The sequence below is a fragment of the Osmerus mordax genome, chromosome 13 (genome assembly GCF_038355195.1).
Source record: "Osmerus mordax isolate fOsmMor3 chromosome 13, fOsmMor3.pri, whole genome shotgun sequence".
NCBI lineage: Eukaryota > Metazoa > Chordata > Actinopteri > Osmeriformes > Osmeridae > Osmerus > Osmerus mordax.
The window spans coordinates 17,051,429-17,066,928 of NC_090062.1; the positions used below are offsets into that span (position 1 = coordinate 17,051,429).

Genomic DNA, 15,500 nt, shown 5'->3' on the forward strand with positions numbered 1-15,500 from the left:
TGTTACCCCGCAAACATTTACTGGAAACATAACTCAATCTGTGATTACTGGAAACAAAACTCACTCTGAGATAACTGGAGAGTTAAAAATGGGCGGAGCCGAGGGGGATTTGACACAGCAGTGAGTGCTGGAGAAGTGAGAAGAGATTGGGTCATGAACATCACATCCATCTTTAGGTTTAACCCTAGGCACCATGTTTTCAGATTTTTCAGGCAAGAACGCGGTTGTTGCTGCAGGATTGCTGCTAAACCATTATCTAAGACTAATATTTTATTGATCCTTTTATTGATCCTATTCTACATTTCAATGTGCTTGCCCGTGGCCTGGTTCTGTGAGCGACACCTCAGTGTTGTGTGATGTGAAATGGATTCTGTTCATTGATTTAACTCCTATGACAAATGCAAACCTCTTGACCCATGACCCACTGTATTCCTTTTGCTCTACACTCGATCTCCCTTTCTCCCTTTCCATTTCCCCCTCTCCCCCTCTCCCCCTCTCTCCCCCTCTCTCTCCCCCTCTCTCTCCCCCTCTCTCTCCCCCTCTCTCTCCTGGCTTCTGAAGGTATAAAGTGTTTCTTCTCGATCAGAGCCCTGTCTCTCCAGTCTGTCTCTGCTCAAAAACTTGAAGGATGTGGGAGAGATCAACTCATATCTTGGGACAGATCTACTCAGAGTAGGGAGAGATCTACTCTTAGTTGGGGAGAGATCTACTCCTAGTTGGGGAGAGATCTACTCCTGTACTGAAAGTCTCTCTTCTCCTCGTGTTCTCGCCCTCTGACTCTATCAAGCCCATCCTCTCTTTAGTTTCAGCTGCAGCTGATTTTGCAAACTGTGAACCAACTTGCTCTAAACCTTGCAGCTGTGTTTCTGTGTGCTTGTGTGTTTGTGTATTTGCATATGAGTGTGTGTGTATAAGCCCCATTTCTAACACCTGTGCTCTTTCCTACTTCAGACACACACACACACACACACACACCGCTACGCTACGCTGGAGCCTTGTAAAAGGTGCTAAGAGAAGCAAAGGGAGAGCAATAAGGGGAGTCAGGTGGCTGAGCGGTTAGAGAATCGGGCTAGTAATCAGAAGGTCACTGGTTCGATTCCCGGCCGTGCAAAATGACGTTGTGTCCTTGGGCAAGGCACTTCACCCTACTTGCCTCAGGGGGAATGTCCCTGTACTTACTGTAAGTCGCTCTGGATAAGAGCGTCTGCTAAATGACTAAATGTAAATGTAATGTAAGACTTCCTGCCTGTTTCTCCATGAAACTGAACGAAGCTGGCATTGTAGGTATGTAAGGGGAGGTGAATTCTTCAGAGAGCTGTCTCTCTCTCTTCCCTCCTCTCTCCCCTCCCTCTCTTCCCTGCCTGTTGTCTCTCTCTCCCAACTCTCTCCTCTCTCCCCCACTCTCTTCCCTCCCTCCCTCCCTCTCTCCCCTCTCCCTCACGCGCACCTGCATGCACACTAAACAGAACGTGCGAGCGTTGCGGAGCAGCCATGAAGAGAAGCCATGAAGAGGAGACCAGAGGCAGCATATGGTGTGATGTAAGTGCCCTGCCAGGTGTGGTTAACCATGCTGGCTGGCTGGCTGAATGAATGGCTGATTGGCCAAATAGCAGTCTGGTGTATAATTGGCTGGTTGTGTGTACTTAACTGCATGACTGCTGACACTGCACTCTCTGTGTGTGACTCCACAACCCATGCAAGCTCTCACTCAGTCTGACCTGCCTACATCTCCTGTCACCCCCTTCCTGCTTACAGCAGCCTCCTGTTCTGCACCAGCCTCCTCTGAGCATCCGCTCTATCAGTGCCCACCCCCCCCCCCCCCCCCCCGCCCTCAGTCTGAAGTGAATCACACAGAGCTAACCTCCCCGCCTGCATTTCCATGTTGACATTTGATGTTTAATAAGGTGTGATGAAGGTGTTGTCTCTTTACCTGGAAGTTCCCAGCGTAGTCCTCGTCTTGGTCTCCCTCCCGGCCCTCCTTCACAGAGATCAGGGTGAACCCTCGGAAGTAGGAGGGGCTGCTGGCGTACAGAGTCACTGGGAGGACAACAGCACGAGTCAGTACTTCTTTACACTTTTACATTTCATTCATTTACGCTTTCATCCAAAGCCCACGTAGGAACAGTGCAAATGGAACTCATGGCAGAGGGTCAAGGATCAGAAGTGCACCGTTCTAACAGTCGGGCTATTTTCGAAGTCAGGGTCAAGGAATGGTCTTGTCTTTCTAGCCACATGTGTCGTCACCGCCAACGTGCAGCTTAACACACAAAGGAGAATGGAAGACTTAAGAGCCAAATCGACAGTTAAACTGTTCTTATTGTTCTGACAGTCCACACATTTAGGATCAGAAGACTTCATCTATTGTCTGAGTTGATGTCCTCAAACGAATTCAATACAACATGAAATTCCATTTTTCTGAATTTTTTGAAAGAAAAAGTGTTTAAGGTTATTGTAAGGATAATGAGAGAAAAAAAAATATTATTCTGCTTAGTGCCCTTTGCTACTGTGACCGCCTGAATGTTATATTTTTCTCTCAGTAATGTTTTAGGAAGACACTACATTAGGTAATTGTATCAGTTATCATGGTTGTTTTGACAGCCAAATACATTTCACATCAGAAACCAAACTTAATGTCAAATTCGTTTAAAATAACTGAGAGGTAGCTCCCAATCTATTCACAGACCGTCACAAATGCCACTCTCTCTACATCAATAATAATCACGTAGTCAAGTTACTATATAGTGTGTTTACATCCAAAACGTGCGCGTTAGGGGGCTGCAGCTCGCGAGGCATACCTCTGTAGGTGCTACCGGGCTGATAGGTCTCCGGATCCCCTTCCACGCGGAGTCTGAACTCGTTATAGCCTTCTTTCCGAGTACCCTGAGCCCGTATTATCCTGCTGCAGTACCCGTCCGACTTGCCAGCTCTGTCCATCGGCTCCTCGGTGAACGCTGTGAACGTATTGCAGAGCGCGGTCGAGATAAAACATTGGCAACAGCAGAACGCGAGGATACCTCCCCGCTCCTGCCATCGTGAAGCGGCAGGTTTCAACCGAGCTGACGTGAAGACGAGAAATAGACACTAAAGTAATCTCACAGAGTGACCGGACGTTCTCCTCAACCCCGCAAAAGTCCACAGATAAGGAAGAAAAACTCAACTGCGAAGGTCTCACTGTGTCTTGGCGTCTGCTACGATGTTCGATCCATTCTGGGGAGACGAGGAATACGATGTGCACTCGCTCTCGGTGAATCACTCTCTGATTTGTGTTGGTTCAACTGAGCGTTACACAGGGTCCGGGGAAATCGCTGAGCTCGGTACAGCGTAACAAGGCTGTCTCCAAGGCACCGGCGCGCAGATATGAAGCACTGAGCCAACAGACTGGAAACAAAAAGCCAGACATTCCTACCAGTGACTACATTGACGGAGTAACCCCGTTGACATTCTTGGATCGGGCTCCTAGCTGGGTCCCGTGCTGGTTTGTTCAGCCTTGGACCCCCCACGAGCCCCCCTCAGCCGTCGGCACACACTACAGACCCACACAGACGCTCAGATAGCAATTAATAATGTATGTATGCTAAACGGATGACTTTATGCTTCTCTCTCTGCTCGTCTCCTCACACAATGTGTGTGCGTGTTGCGCGCGCGCGTGTGTGTGTGTGTGTGTGTGTGTGTGTGTGTGTGTGTGTGTGTGCGTAGCCGATGAGCAAGAGAGAGAGCACGAGGTTGTGCTCTAATTACAGGCCTTCTCTTTGTTTGCGACACTTTTAATAAAACTTGACAGCATATATTAAATCAAAGTGATGAGACAAATTGTATTTACAAAACAGAGGACCTACATTATTCATTACAATCATGTCACATGAATGTAGCGTCCAAAAGACAAGCTTTCAACCAATAAAAGCTCACATAAAATCGGTGTTATTTTTAAGTCTCAGACCCACAAAGTGCTACATATACTGTTTAGTTATAGTGCTATTAGCAGTACACCCTGTACTTCCCAGGAACTAAACTGTCCAATCAACTGAAGGACACCCTCAAGGGATTCTGCGGGGGCTCTAAGATGCTTGGGCCATGAGAATATACCGGACAATAAAGCCGAAGCAATCTAGCTGCACTGTAATTTTCAAGAAATGCCTTGAGCCAAACCTCACTGTATCACACAATCCCTCACACTTCAGAATCCTGATGACTGCTCTCTCACTCAGCTAACCCTGAACCACTGGAATCTCTCTCTCTCCCTCTCCACCTCTTTTATTCTGTGTTTTTCTTAGCGTTTGAGGACGAGAGGAGATGACATAGGAGAAGAAAGGATGTGAGAATGTGAAGTAGGCCTCGTCTGGAAGACTCTCTCCTTCCCTCCCTCTCTCTCCCCCCTGTTCTCTCTCCCCCAATCCTTTTGAAAAGACGGAAGATTCGAGTCTTCCTTCTTATTCTCACTCCTCTCTCCCTCCCTTCCTCTCCTTCATCCTCTCCCTCTCTCCGTCCCTCTCTCCCACACCATGGAGCAACTTGTAAAGTATATTGTCAGGGTGTGAGGAGGGGTAGGACCCAAACGCACGAGAGTACACAGCCATACTGAAAACAAAAGGTTTATTTCTGAAAAAAACCAGGGACACGGATAGGGTACTCACATAGACAGGTAAGGTAATGACAAGACAAAGACTGACACAAAACAGAAACCTAAATACACAGAACCAAACGACACACAGGTGGACACAATGACGCTAACGAGAACGAGACACAGGTGAAGACAATGACAGGGAAACACTAGGACAGGGCAAAAAACTGAAACTGGGGGGGGCACGGCTGTGGCCATGACATATATATTATCCGTGTGCCTCTACGTGTGCCAGTGTTCCTCTACATGTGCCCGTGTTCCTCTACATGTGCCCGTGTGCCTCTACATGTGCCAGTGTGCCTCTACATGTGCCCGTGTTCCTCTACATGTGCCCGTGTGCCTCTACATGTGCCTGTGTGCCTCTACATGTGCCCGTGTTCCTCTACATGTGCCAGTGTGCCTCTACATGTGATCGTGTTCCTCTACATGTGCCCGTGTTCCTCTACATGTGCCAGTGTGCCTCTACATGTGCCCGTGTTCCTCTACATGTGCCCGTGTGCCTCTACATGTGCCCGTGTGCCTCTACATGTGCCCGTGTGCCTCTACATGTGCCCGCTCCATCTTGCATGGTGCATGAGACGACACCTACACATCCTTAAAGAAAGAAAGATATCGTGTCGAACTGTTCCGTTTCTTCGAAGAGCATTTCTCACGTATGTTGTTGTGTGTGCCACCACCAACACATTAAAACAAGATCTTTCAGACTGATTCACTTGAGAGCAATAGGGCGAGAGACAAGTACAAATCGATGAACAGCAAAACCTCGGTGTAATCTCATTTTTTCACTGCTTCTTTATCTGACCCCAGAGGTAGGCTACACATCATTTTCACTGACATTGTCTCAGAACTCCCCCACTGGTTTTATTTCGGTCTTCAAAAGGATAAGCGGGCGTCGAAGGATAACTGCTCCTGGTGGAGCTTTGTGTGTGTTTGTGTGTGTGTGTGTTTGTGTGTGCGTGTGTTTGTGTGTGTGTGTGTTTGTGTGTGCGTGTGTTTGTGTGTGTGTGTGTTTGTGTGTGTTTGTGTGTGCGTGTGTTTGTGTGTGTGTGTGTTTGTGTGTGCGTGTGTTTGTGTGTGCGTGTGTTTGTGTGTGTGTTTGTGTGTGGCGTGTGTTTGTGTGTGTGTTTGTGTGTGCGTGTGTTTGTGAGCTAGCAGACGAGTAAAGGTAATCCATCACTGAGATGTTCTGATACTGAAAAGACAGAGACACAGAGAGACAAACACACACAAAGAGTAGAGAGAGAGAGAGAGAGAGAGAGAGGCAGAGAGAGAGAGAGGCAGAGAGAGAGAGAGGCAGAGAGAGAGAGAGAGAGAGAGAGTGAGAGAGAGAGAGAAAAGTAAACACAGAATTAAACCTTTCACCCCACAGAGCTCCTCCCAGCTCCGATTTGCATTTGACAGCGATCAAACGCCATGACATTATGTTTCAGTGCCCATGATGACTCATCACTAGCCACCCCACAGCCATGACTCAACAGACTTGCGTAACAAAATTATTTACGATCGAATAGGTTTGTGTTTCTAATGATCATGTATGAAGAGGCATCCCCTCGTATGCAAGAAGACCATCTCCTACTTCCTGTTTCTACGGCTTAAAGGCTTCGTTTGTTTGAAGAGATCCAGGACTGTAGCGCCGCAGTCAAACCCAGTTATCAGCTTGCTCTCATTTCAACTATCCGTCTAACTTTGAGCTGCGTGGAAAGTTCGGGTCCTCGGGCCTCCCTGGAGGCAGGGCAGGCACGAACAGAGGAGGGATGATGCATTCTGGGAGAAGGACTAAAGACTTGCGGACCAGACAAAAAAATAAACGCAGAAAAATAAGAGGAAGAATGAAACTTCCAGCTGGGAAACGAGGGAGGAGAAGTAGTGTTTAAACCAGAGATAATACAGAAAGGCAAGAGAAGGGGGGGGGGGAGTATTGAAGCTAATTAACATGTTTAAACCAGGCTCTGATGGACATGAGGCTGTGTGTCATGCAGCAACCTACAGCATGGCTCGAGTCTTCTATCTGGATATAGAGCCCACAGTAAAGGTAGGTCAACCTGACGTGCCTCTGTGCTGTGGATGAGAGCTCACCACACGCCCCACAGGGACGGGAGGGGGAGGTCAGGTGATGATTCAAGAGGAAGGAGAGACGAGAGAGGTGTAATAATTGGACGGGAGGAAGGAAGGATGAAGGAAGAATAGTACTGATAGCACATCGGAAAGAGAGGGAGAGAGGAAAAGATGGAGAGATAGGGGTGAGAAAGAGAGGGAAGAGTGAGAGAGAAAGAGAGAGAGAAAGGGAGTCAGAGAGAGGGGAAGAGTGCGAGAGAAAGATAGAGAGAAAGGGAGACAGAGAGAGGGGAAGAGTGAGAGAGAGAAAGGGAGACAGAGAGAGAGGGAAAGAGTGAGAGGGACAGGGTAAGAAAGAAAGAGAGCATGAGGAAGAGAGAAGAGAGAGAGAAAGGGAGACAGAGGAGAGAGAGAAAGGGAGACAGAGAGAGACAGAGAGAGAAAGGGAGACGGAGAGAGACAGAGGGAGAGAGAGAGAGAGAGAGAGAGAGAGAGAGAGAGAGAGAGAGAGAGAGAGAGAGAGAGGAGAGAGAGAGAGAGAGAGAGAGAGAGAGAGAGAGAGAGAGAGAGAGAGGGAGAGAGAGAGGGAGAACGAGCTAACAGAAAGAGGAGTCGTTCTTCTCCACACGTTACGTCAGGCCCAGAGAACATGCCGGGTCGCTGGAGGCGGCGTCACGCAGCATGGCTGCCGGCGGTCCTGACGCCAGATTGCCTCCTTCCTCTCTGGTGCCGCCACGCTGGCTGGGTCGCTTCTGAAGTGGTTCCAGCGGCCCGGCTCCGCCATGGAGCCCAGCAGCTAATGACAGGGCAGGCTACGAGCGAGGCCTGACCGTGTACTCTCTGACAAGAAAAATATTCTGCTCGTGGGTTCCGAGCACATTCCCACAACGTGTTTCTATTCATGGGGCTGTTGTTGTCTTCATCCGTCAGGCTAAGATTAGCTTCACGTCGTCCCTGAAAAAATAAAAGGGTGTGCATCTCTCCTCCTTCATGCTGTCTTTCCTCTCCCTCTCTCTCTCGTCATCCGTTCCTCTCTCCCTCTCCCTCTCGTCATCTCTCCCCCTCCCCCTCCCTCCCTCCCTCCCTCCCTCTCCCCCCCCCCCTCGTCATCCGTTCCTCCCTGCGTCTCCCTCTCCCTCCCTCATTCCCTCTCCCCCCCCCCTCCTCGTCATCCGTTCCTCTCTCCCTCTCCCTCTCGTCATCTCTCCCCCTCCCTCCCCCTCCCTCCCCCCCCTCCCTCCCCCCCCCCCCTCCCTCCCTCCCCCTCCCTCCCCCCCCCCCCCCTCCCTCCCTCCCTCTCCCCCCCCCCCCTCCCTCTCGTCATCCGTTCCTCCCTGCGTCTCGACGGGGCGCTGAGCAGCCCCCCTGGGGCCTGGTTGTTTTTGTGGGAGGAATAGAGGTCAAGAGGGAAAATCAAATTAGAGCCTCATTTGATCAGGGTGGAGCGGGAGAGCTGACTCGTTACCCAGCTGAACCCCCCGCTGGTGAGTCATTAAGGCCACGATTATCCAGCTCCCACTCAACCCAGAGAGACCCCACGCTTCTCCTCATCTGCAGGAGAGAGAGCGCTAACGAGATGGGGGAGATGGGGATGTAGGGACGGAGGGAGGTGGGGATAAGGAGAGAAAGGGAAAATAAAGATGGGTGAGAAAGTAAGAGGGAAAGAGGGAGTGAGATAAGGGAGAGAAAGAGAGGGAGCGATATGGAGACAGAGATATATATTTTATATTTATATTTAGTCATTTAGCAGACGCTCTTATCCAGAGCGACTTACAGTAAGTACAGGGACATTCTCCCCGAAGCAAGTAGGGTGAAATGCCTTGCCCAAGGACACAACGTCATTTGACACGGCCGGGTATCGAACCAGCGACCTTCTGATTACAAGCCCGACTCCCTCACCGCTCAGCCACCTGACTCCCGAGATAAAGAAAGAGATAAGAGAGAGGCAGGGAGGATATATAAAGACGGACAGAGAAGCTGTAGATGGAGGAGGAGGCAAGTGAGGGAGAGGACAGGAGAGGAGGGAGGGAGGGAGGGAGGAGGAGGGAGGGAGGAAGTGAGGGAGACGGCAGGAGAGGAGGGAGGGAGGAGAAAAGAAACAGCCTCCATCTCAAGCTCCTTTATTGCCCTTGTCTCAACACGCGTATATAAATACGCCTTCCTGAGGCTAGCTTCTGAGGAGCCTGGAATAATGCTGAAGGGCTCCTCGCCTCGGCACACCACAGCAAACAAACCCTGCAGTTTGCTGACCTTTCCATCCATCGCTGGCCTGGGAAGGATAAGTAACAGTCGCTGACTCTGCACTCTCTGCCGCCCAGGTTCTGCTAGTCAGCAGTCAGAGTTAATGTCTTTATTTCCACACCCCGCCTCCCCGCCTCCCCCCTGCCCCTCGGCCCCCCTGCCCCGCTTAGTGCCACAGAGGTAATGTCTTCTGATGTCCATCTAAATGCCTGAGTGAAATGAATGCACCAGGAGGTCTGCTGGTGTAAGGAACCCATCACATGTGATTACACTCAGTTAGGGGGAGTGAGGCGAGAGGGGGGAGGGGGGGTGGGGGAACAGGGGGTGAGGAGTGGGGAGTTTGGGGGAGTTCATGGGGGTGGGGGTGTGAGGGTGTAGGGACAGTAGAGGTGGGAGGAAGGGAGGGGAGTCTGGGTTGAGGGAGTGACGTACACCCCCCCCCCAACCCCATAAAAGAAAAGAACCATTGAAAGTTAAAAACCTTCCATTCTCCTTGACGTGCATTGATTCCTAAAGTAGCCAGATTCAACCATTACAGCCTGTGAGGTGCAGTTGCAATCGCTCTCACTAAGTCCTACACCCCCCCACCATCACCACCGCCCCCCCCCCCCCCCCCCCAGCTTTCTCCTCTGCTCGTCAGACGGAACACAGCTTATCTGAACCCAAAAGTGCTGATAAGAGGTGTCGGCCCAGGGTGTTTAAGACAGTCACAGCCCTCAGCCAGGCCCACATTACAGAACCCCTCTCTGCTTTGCCTCAGATAGGAGAGGACAACATTAAGACACGGGTCGATACTTACACTGATACTCACACTCACAACTGACAGTTTGAAGCCTTGTTTACCAGCCTGACGGGGAAAAACTCTGGGCTCACGGTCTTCTTGCTTTGTGTTAAAGGCAGAGAGGTATATGGAGAGAGAGAGACACAGAGAGAGAGAGATGGAGAGAGAGAGGGTGGGAAGGAGTGGGATAAAAGTCTTCGGTGCTGATTGTAAAAGAGCAATCATTCCAAGCTGTCCAAGGTTGTTCTTTAATGGAAACAAAACATTTCATTAGCTGTGAAACCAAAAAGACCTTTATGAAACAAAAGATAATCTTATTTTATCTTCCTCTCTCCTATTTGAAACACGACAGCACAATGCTACTTACTCATCTATTTCCAATGTACTTCTAAAGGTCGCATGTAAAAATAGATCCAAGCTTTTGCTTTAAATCAGATTCAGAAAGTTGCTCTCCTCGTCAGGCTACAATACGTCTGTTAGGTTCCTAACCTTTAGAGACGCTCCCAAAAACTTTACATCTAAGCAGTACTCATAAAATGGTTGAATTCTGCAGTGGCCCGGTGTGAAAGGTGTTCCTGTGTGAATGTCACGTAAAAACAAACCAAGCGCAGGCCTGACCTCAGAGCTCAGCACCTTCCCTGACACACACCAGCTCGACCTTCCATCCTTCACACACACGTTCACAACAGAACAGGAGTGAAACAGACCTACCGTACGCTCCTCACGTGCGTCCAACACCTGGCACCGACACAGCAGGCCACCAAATCATCACACAGCCCCTTTCTCCTGCGAAGATTAGATCACCTATCTCGGTTGCTTACACCTGCCGGCGGTTTGTTTACAACCCCTTTCGAAGAAGCGCTGACCTTTTCCGGAACTTGACCTTCCGCTCGAACGGTGACCTTTAGAGACGCAGACGTGTCTCTGTGAATGTCACTGCCGGAAGGCTTTCCCAGCTGGCGTCTCTCATCCACCCACTTCCTGTTTCATCCGCCAACTTCCTGTTCCACCCACTTCCTGTTTCATCCGCCCACTTTGTTTCATCCGCCAACTTCCTGTTTCATCCGCCCACTTTCTGTTTCATCCGCCCACTTTCTGTTTCCTCCGCCAACTTCCTGTTTCATCCACCCACTTCCTGTTTCATCCGCCCACTTTCTGTTTCCTCCGCCAACTTCCTGTTTCATCCACCCACTTCCTGTTTTATCCGTCCACTTTCTGTTTCATCCACCCACTTCCTGTTTCATCCGCCCACTTTCTGTTTCCTCCGCCAACTTCCTGTTTCATCCACCCACTTCCTGTTTTATCCATCCACTTTCTGTTTCCTCCGCCAACTTCCTGTTTCATCCACCCACTTCCTGTTTTATCCGTCCACTTTCTGTTTCATCCACCCACTTCCTGTTTCATCCACCCACTTCCTGTTTCATCCCCACCACAGAGTCCGGTCTTAAAACACCACGTCTGACAGAATGAGGCCGTGTTAGACAGAAGTGAGAGGCTTGTTAATGTAAAGATTGTGTTTGCGTTCACCTCAGGTCTAATTTGAGCTTGGGTGAAATGACATTTCAAACACAGATTTAAGTCTGACTCCCTCAGTGGTAGGAGTGTATCTGCACACACACACGTCCTTAGACACCTATACACTAACAAGCACACACACGCCCATACACACCTACACATTAACAAGCACGCACGCACCCTCACAGTTTGCAGGGGTGCTGACTTTACACAAAAAGATGAATCTGCAAGACGAAGTGAAAGCAAAATCATTAGTGAGTGAATAACAAGTGTAACCCTTTTAGTGTTCTGCCCAGCTGGAGAGGGTTCCACCAACTGCTCCCATTTGCATCTATATCCCTGTGAACGCAACGCCGGGCGCAGACCACACACCGCAGACCACACACACCCAGACCACACACACCGCAGACCACACACCGCAGACCACACACACCCAGACCACACACCCAGACCACACACACCGCAGACCACACACCGCAGACCACACACACCCAGACCACACACCCAGACCACACACACCGCAGACCACACACACCCAGACCACACACCGCAGACCACACACACACCGCAGACCACACACACCCAGACCACACACCGCAGACCACACACCCAGACCACACACACCCAGACCACACACCCAGACCACAAACACCCAGACCACACACCGCAGACCACACACCACAGACCACACACCCAGACCACACACACCCAGACCACACACACCGCAGACCACACACACCCAGACCACACACCGCAGACCACACACACACCGCAGACCACACACACCCAGACCACACACCGCAGACCACACACCCAGACCACACACACCCAGACCACACACGGCAGACCACAAACACCCAGACCACACACCGCAGACCACAAACACCCAGACCACACACCGCAGACCACACACTCAGACCACACACACCCAGACCACACACCCAGACCACAAACACCCAGACCACACACCGCAGACCACACACCCAGACCACACACCCAGACCACACACACCGCAGACCACACACACGCAGACCACACACACCCAGACCACACACACCGCAGACCACACACACCGCAGACCACACACACCGCAGACCACACACACCCAGACCACACACACCGCAGACCACACACCCAGACCACACACACCGCAGACCACACACCGCAGACCACACACACCCAGACCACACACACCGCAGACCACACACCGCAGACCACACACCCAGACCACACACACCCAGACCACACACACCCAGACCACACACCGCGTAGAGGTAAGACATTTTCTACTAGATAGGGGTAAGTATAGGTCAGTGGTAGAGCATTTGACTGCCAATCAAGAGGTCAAATCAGGTCAAAAACCTCCTGTGCATAACCTTAGATAAAAGCATCTGCTAGATTAACACGAAGTAATTCGAGAGATATTCTAGGTGTCTGTGTGTGAATTTGTGTGTGTGGTGTGTGTCTGTGTGTGTGGTGTGTCTGTGTGTGGGGGGTGTCTGTGTGTGTGTCTGTGTATGTGGGCGGGGTGTGTGTGTGGGGGGTGTGTGTGGGGGGGGTGTCTGTGTGTGTGTCTGTGTGTGTGTGTGTGGGGGGGTGTCTGTGTGTCTGAGGCAGAGGTGTGTCCCTGGGGTCACCTGAGTAATGTGGGTACCACTGGGAGTTAATGTACTGTAGACTGTGTGTGTGTGTGTGTTCACGCATGTGTGGTTGTGTATACATGTATCAGTATATGTGTGTCCTTGGAGTACTATGTGGGGAAGGGGATATGTGTCCGGTGTGTGTGAGTTGTTTGGGGTTATTATGCAGGTACATGTAGCATGCAGATCCTCCATCCTGCACACCTACAGAGAACATTCCTCCCAGCGCCGGGGGCGGGAGCAGGGATCCATCCCTCCACGGACAACACCGCACCATCTTTCACGAAGCGCTTGCATATCCTCAAGGCTCTCCCTCACGAGGACATTAGCTCAGTCCCTGCAGAGTCTGCTCCGCTGGAGACACAAAACTTCACACAATCAATATGCAGAGTATGTGTGTCCGAACAATTTGCATCATTTGCAGCATCTCTGCCCAGCTTTCTGTTGAAGAACAACCAGCCTGTCGATGACTATCCAGCTTTCTGTTGAAGAACAACCAGTCTGTCGGTTCAGGTCTCTACCTCGAGGCCAGGAGAAGCTATGTGGCTACGCAACGTTGAGACGATCGACGAAGCGAACGAAAATGAAGGATTTGCGTGGTGGGAGGGTGGGAGCGGGGTGGAAGACTGGAGGTCTAAAAGCGAGGTAATTGCACCTTCCTGAGTGAAGTGTCTTTCAGACGGTCTGGCTTGCAGTGGAAACCGTGGAGACCCTAGAGGCCTGGAACATTCCATTAATCACACACAGAGCGAGAATATACACTGTCATCCCATTACAGTAAGCACAGAGAGGGGAAGAAGGAGACGATGAAGAGAGATAGATAGATGAAGGAAGAGTAAAGAAAGAATATAAGAACGAAAAGGATGGAAAAAAGAAGAAAGAGAAGGGAGAGGGTGGCTGAGAGGGAGGCTGAGAGGGAGGCTGAGAGGGAGGCTGAGAGGGGGGCTGAGAGGGGGGCTGAGAGGGAGGCTGAGAGGGGGGCTGAGAGGGAGGCTGAGAGGGAGGCTGAGAGGGAGGGAGGCTGAGAGGGAGGGAGGCTGAGAGGGAGGCTGAGAGGGTTGATGCTGAGAGGGGCGGCAAAAACATAATGAAACGACAGGTTTGTGAAGAGTGAATTGCAGACGTTGCTGGTCTGAGGGGTTTTGTGCTAACGCAGTGATGACAGCACAATGTGCGCCTCGCCGATGCTTGGTAAGGCCTGCAGGGAGCCAGACCGTCCGTCCGCACAGAACTCCACACACTCTCCAGCGATCCCTTTTTCTCTCTCAATCTGTTATTTCTGAGGATTTTTTCTGGTCATCTCTTCCCTTTGCTTTCTAACTCTCTTGAACACTCATCCACACTCTCACTAACTCCTCTCCACCGAGCCAGCCCCTTCTCACCCCCCTTCCTCCTCCCCCTCCCTCCTCCTCCCCTTCCCTTCCTCCTCCCACCTTCCTCCCCTCTCCTCCCTCCTCCCTCCGGTCCAGTTCCTAAGCCATGATGAATGGCTGGTCTCTGCGTCATCCAGAGAGGCAGTCGTGGGTAAATAACCCAGGGTTAGGGCGGGGGGCTAGACCTTGCCGTATGTTCCGCCGGCATCAAGGGAACCAGGGATAACTAGCCGAGCACAGAGCAACGACTCCTCTCTTGGCCGATGGTGACTGATTGCCAGCTGTGGTGTGTGGATTCCCGGCCAGCCAGCTGTTTGTGATAACCAGCCTACTGGCATGTGGCACACGGAACACATATCCATCCCATTAGCATGCTGAGAAGACTCCTCATGCTAATAGCTAGCTTTGCGCACCTCGCATGCTAATAATAGCGAGCGATGTGGTTAGCATACTGTATGTTCGGTGGGTAAGGTGCGCTGTTGGTCCGTGATTAACTCCAGGTGCCACGCCCTGACGGTGTTAGCTTACACGTTTGTAGCAAGCACACCATTTTCAAGCCTTTTACTCCATCCAACCCCTAACTAACGGTATAAATCAATAACAAGAATATAGATTCTGGCCACTCTGAACCACTATCACCCTTGTCACAACATACATCAGCCCTTCCTGTCTATACAGCATAGTGGAGATTCGACCCAAATCCTGCTGATTTGATGTCTGCCTTTTACAGGGCCCAACCAGGATCTCTCTGGACCTAGTTAAAACCACGGATTCCCTGTCCCTGGCCCAGCCTAAACTCTCATCTCTCTGTGAGACCCAGTGTGAAGCTTTAATGGGTCCTGAAGGAGCTTCTCTCTGGGCCTCACCAAGCCGGGAAGGAGCTTCTCTCTGGGCCTCACCAAGCCGGGAAGGAGCTTCTCTCTGGGCCTCACCAAGCCGGGAAGGAGCTTCTCTCTGGGCCTCACCAAGCCGGGAAGGAGCTTCTCTCTGGGCCTCACCAAGCCGGGCCAAAGCACGTCTGGTCTCTGTGGGGATCCCCAGAGGTGGCAGAAGTACACACATCCTTCACTCAAGTAGAAGTACAGATACTCATGTCTAAAAAGACTCTGGTAAAAGTTGAAGTACTGACTACACTTTTTCACTCGGGTTAACCCTTGTGTTATCTTCGGGTCATTCTGACCCATCAGTCATTGTGACCCACCGTCGTATTGCGACAACTTTACCGCATACAAAAACAAAGTGAAGCATTTTCTTTTAACCGTTGGGCTGTCTCGGAC

At 50.9% G+C, this 15,500-nt stretch overlaps 2 protein-coding genes across 2 annotated transcripts in view; one reads left to right on the forward strand and one right to left on the reverse strand.

Annotated features, from left to right (window-relative positions):
- The window catches only part of spon1a (spondin 1a), a 5,951-nt gene extending 2,746 nt beyond the window's left edge, over nucleotides 1–3,205 (reverse strand). The window contains exons 1-2 of the mRNA XM_067249478.1: nucleotides 2,796–3,205; nucleotides 1,931–2,037 (exon numbers count right to left, since the gene is read on the reverse strand). Of these exons, the coding sequence (XP_067105579.1) occupies nucleotides 1,931–2,037; nucleotides 2,796–2,934 (246 nt within the window). The 5' untranslated portion in view covers nucleotides 2,935–3,205. The remainder of the gene's footprint in view (nucleotides 1–1,930; nucleotides 2,038–2,795) is intronic.
- Nucleotides 1–15,500, forward strand: part of mafa (MAF bZIP transcription factor a) — a 212,839-nt gene that overhangs the window by 138,160 nt on the left and 59,179 nt on the right. The window lies entirely within an intron of this gene.